Source organism: Chrysochloris asiatica, unplaced genomic scaffold (assembly GCF_000296735.1).
Source record: "Chrysochloris asiatica unplaced genomic scaffold, ChrAsi1.0 scaffold00403, whole genome shotgun sequence".
Lineage (NCBI taxonomy): Eukaryota > Metazoa > Chordata > Mammalia > Afrosoricida > Chrysochloridae > Chrysochloris > Chrysochloris asiatica.
In genome coordinates this window covers 1,104,916-1,109,447 of record NW_006408921.1, presented here as the reverse complement: position 1 = coordinate 1,109,447, position 4,532 = coordinate 1,104,916, and the positions used below count along the sequence as shown (strand labels likewise).

Sequence of the window (4,532 nt, the reverse complement as noted above, 5' to 3'; positions counted from 1 at the left end):
ACTGGAAAGTTAATCACTCCCTTCCTTGCTATAAAATGTCTACCTTTACATTTCCAACCCTCACAATCAGTCCTGATAACAATTATTCACTATTGTATTACAAGAGACCCGTCTGCATTTCATTTCATCAACTCCGCCTAGACAGAATGGATACTACTCACTGGAGATTCTGCCTTCCTCCAGGCCCCCTGGATCTAGGTTCCCTCTTGAAAGCTTGTAAGCCAGTTACAGTTCTTGCCTTTGTAGCCCCCTACCCCCCCATTTTGGGTAGCCAATGTCCAAGTTGCCCATCCCTGTCTACTCTGTGTGTGTGTGGGGGGGGGGGGTGGGGGGGGGGGGGGGGGGGGGGGGGGGGGTGATTCTTGCTGTAAGGATTTGTTCCCTCTTTTGAGCGACTGTGTGCTGAAGATTGGGAGGGGGGAAGTGTAGGGGGCAGACTTGCAGGGTATACCCTTTGGTTGGTTGATGATGCATGGAGGGGATTGTAATAATGGCAATGATGATATACGATAGAATGAATGTAAAACTAATGTTCTCCCATGTAAACTATCATATAATTCACAATAAAACATTAAAAAATAAAGTAAAATGATTTTCCTCTTTCCAATGTGTGCTTTACAAGCTAGGGCTTTTATATATCTTTTTCACACATGTTTCATCTGTTTTTCTTTATCTTATTTTAGTGTTTGTGTGTGTTTCTGTTAAGTTAACTTAATGGTGTGCATTGTTTGAATCTTCCAGATTGCTGCGCTTTACATATGGTCCTTCATTTCCTCCATTTAAAGTTCCTGATGAGGATGCCAGTCTGATTCCTCCTGAAATGGATAATGAGTGTGTTGCACAGACATGGTTTCGCTTTTTGCATATGTTAAGGTACTGTTGTTTTAGTATTTCATGTGTTGCTGACCCAGTGAGTGTCTTAGTGAAGGAATCATGCTGTATGTAACTCTTCGGGAGTTCAGAATGTGGATGCTAAGGACTATCCATCAAATTGATTCAAGTACATCTGTATCATGTATCTCCTACTCTTTTCCTCCCAGCAGGGTTAGGTGTCTTCAGCTTTTCTACGCCTGCACTCTTGGGGACTTGTTCCCTGTAGTGGATGTAGCACGTGTTATTCACCAGCCTGTTGTTGCAACTTGGGTGATGATATTGTCCTGCACTTTGCCACACTCTGTGATCACCGTAGACTGCCCAGCTTCTCTTCTTGGCTAGCAGTTCAGTTCTTAGAGCTTCCTTTGTAATAGCCTTGTTTCAAATTTCACAGAGCAGTATGCCTTTCCTTTCTTCCTCTTATCATTTCTTTATTACAATGCTGTGCAGTTCAATTCCATCACTTCCTGCCTCTCCCTGTACTGGTCCCATCCATGTGAGAACTTTTTTTGTTGTGAACTGAGTTTCGATTCTTAAACTTTCTCTTCTCTTTTCAGTGTTGAATTTTCCTCTGAAGACACCACTTTCTTTGCCACCTTTTCAGCTAGCAGTCATTCCATCTGACTCTTAGGATACTAATTCTTGCTGTCTTCTCCTGAATGTTGGCTGTTTTTTCTTTTCTAGAGCTAGAGAACTTCTTCACAGTTCTTAGAATGATAACTCACAATTTTTTTTTACTGTCTTTACCTCTTCAAGTTCATCACTCTTTCTTGATCCTAGCACTTGACTCTTTTTCCCCTGGTTCTATCCTGGGGACTCCAGTCTTCATTTTGTGAACTTAAAAAAAAATATTTTGGTCTCAATTATTTGAGTTCCTTAATTCTAATTACTTCCATCTCCACTCTGCTTCTGTTGCCCAAGGGTGCTTTCTATCTTGTCATTCCTTTGCTGCAGTCCCATTTGTTAGTAAACCTTCCTTCACCTCCATTGTTTAGAAAAGCTTGCTCTAGGCGTAATTTATTTCATCAAATTTAAGATAACCTCAGTTTTAAAAAGCCTCATTTCTGTATACACCTTTTTTTGGTCAAAAATAAAATGTCAGTTAATTGTAAGACACCGTTAATTATTCAAACGCACTGCCATCTAGTCGCTTCATCTCATAGCAACCCTTTACGAGAGCAGACCACCTCATCTTTCTTCAGAGTTGACCTTTGGGTTAACAGCTACACATTTAACTAGTCCATTGGTTATGAAATATTAGTCTTTTAATATTTTCTGAATTGTGTTTAATTTTTAAAACTTTCATGCTTTGGGTACTTTAACAATAACAAACCAACCCTAAACAGGAACACTTGACCATGCTTTGTTGCAGTTTTTAATAGATTCTTTGTTAAAACTTTGAAATAAGTCATTGTGGTTGAGCGGGGGGCGGTTGATGTGGTGCTTAGATAACCTTTCCTAATTTTTTCAATATTAATTGTTCTCTTCAGGCTTTATCTTTCTTCTTGAGCTGAGTTTGGTCAAGGTATTTTACTCAGGTCGTTTTATTTAGCTATATGGAACAGAAACCTACTTAAAGTACACACAGTGAAGGAGGAGTTGTTATATGATGTCTTATTTTGCCCCCAAAAGTTAACAAGCAGACCTCATGATGGGGAGGGATTAAGGTAACCTTGAGACAGGCCACTCTACCATCTCTCTCTGGCTTTTCTGCATTTCTCCTGTATCCACACTGTTTTCTTTCTCCTCAAGCCTGTTGAGTCTTTGTTTCCTCCTGCCTTCGGTGGACATGGCAACACTGCAGTGATTGCTCAGTGGTGCAAACAGCAGTGATACATCTAGCCATTTCAGTTCACTGGGATGTTCCCTTTGGTCATATTCTCAAAATGGATAAATTGAGACAAATTATTGTTAGTTAACATTAGTTATAGGTCACTAGCAGACATCTTGGCAGTCTCCTTTTAGTTCTATAGCCCCAATAAGTTGTAAGTAGGTGGGAGGCAGGTTCAGTGGCTACTATGGTCATTGGCAGATTTCCTGGGAAGAGGGTGAATATAATGGGGAGATAGGAACTAAAATTATGTCTAGTATGGTAATGCTTTACCTTTTCCAGGAAAAACCAAAAATGGTTTTCATTGACTTTAACACTACTGTTTTCAAATGCTTGTCTTTGGACTTGTTTGTGCATGGCCACCTGCATTAGAGATAGTGGAAAGATTGTTAAATATACCTGTCCTCCAAGTCCCACCCAGATACTCTGTTTGAGTTCATTTAGATGGACCCCCTGATTTCTAACAGACTCCCCAAGTGTGTCCGATGCACAGAAGTTTGGAAGCTTCAGGAATACAGTTTTTGTTAACTGTTCCATATCCTTTGCTACTCAATTCTCATTTAAACTTTTATTTAATTTTTGTAAACTATTTTCTAAATATTCGAATGTTGATAAAATTTATATATAAAGGAGGAGGAATATAACCCTTCCTCTTCCCAATTTACTCAAAAGTTCTAGCTGTTCCACAGGAGAAAGATGAGACTCTCTGCTCCCGTAAAGATTTACAGCCTTGGAAACCCTATACAGGGTCGCTATGGGTCGGAACCGACTCCACAGTACAAACTGACTCCGACCAACTTCCCAATATCCATTATCCAGTAGTCATGAATCAGTAGATAGGAGTTTGGATGGATTGTTGTAATCTGTTCCAATCTTTCTGCCTGGTTTTTTCACTTCTAGAGAGATGAACTATATAATCCCCAGCAGGTACTGCTACTAACCTTCTTATTTCTTCTACCTCATATAACTTATAAGACCATATTCTATGCTTCTTTGGGTACTCTGTGCTGCTATGCTCTCCTTTCTCTGTTTGAAATAAGAGTCTTTGGACAAAAAAAGTTTCAAGGACTGGGCATGTATGTCTCACCCCAGTTCCATTGTTCTTGCGTGCATGCATATTCCCTTTAGGTATTGTCTATGGTTTCATTATCAATATGACGTCGAGTTAGAGAGGTTATTTAATAGATAGCTAAGCAGATACTATTTTGGGTGGAAATCTAAATGTTTTTAAAGGGAAATATTTAAAAATTATTTGTAGTTAAAATAAAATATTGTTTGGGAATATCTGGTTTTAGTATATATACATGAACACAAGATAAACTATAGTACCAAATCTTGATTTTTCTACAACTTGAAAAATCTATGTTTAGAAATGTTATAGTAATGTAAATTGTTCTCCTCAGGTTTTATGTTGATTTGTTTCTATCTTTACCATCTCATTGTTAAATTACAAGCGCATTAGAAAAAAATACCCTTGTGTGCTATTAAAACTTACAACTTTTAGTCTTACTTTGATATTTATTCTCCTAGTACATGAAGTTTTTGTAAGTAAGCATGGTGCTGATCTTTTGTGAAGAATTACTCAGGTTTGAGTCTCTCACAAATCAGTCTTAGCAGTCAAAGAAATAAGCACAGACAGCCCTATTTTATTTTATTTTTTTAATTTAAGGTTTTTATTGTGGATTGAGTGAATGAAAGTTTACAGGGCAAATCATCAGTTTCACATTCAGCAATTCATATAACTTGTTTCATTACATTGATTATAATCCCCTCCATATACCATCAGTTAAAAGTATTTCTCTTTATCCATTTTAGCTTTTTTTTAAAA

General features: G+C 38.0%; 1 protein-coding gene across 1 annotated transcript in view; it reads left to right on the top strand.

Moving 5' to 3' along the window:
* Nucleotides 1-4,532, top strand: part of RALGAPB (Ral GTPase activating protein, beta subunit (non-catalytic)) — a 137,172-nt gene that overhangs the window by 44,783 nt on the left and 87,857 nt on the right. Inside the window, exon 5 of the mRNA XM_006876640.1 lies at nt 742-873. Coding sequence (XP_006876702.1) covers nt 742-873 — 132 coding nt within the window. The remainder of the gene's footprint in view (nt 1-741; nt 874-4,532) is intronic.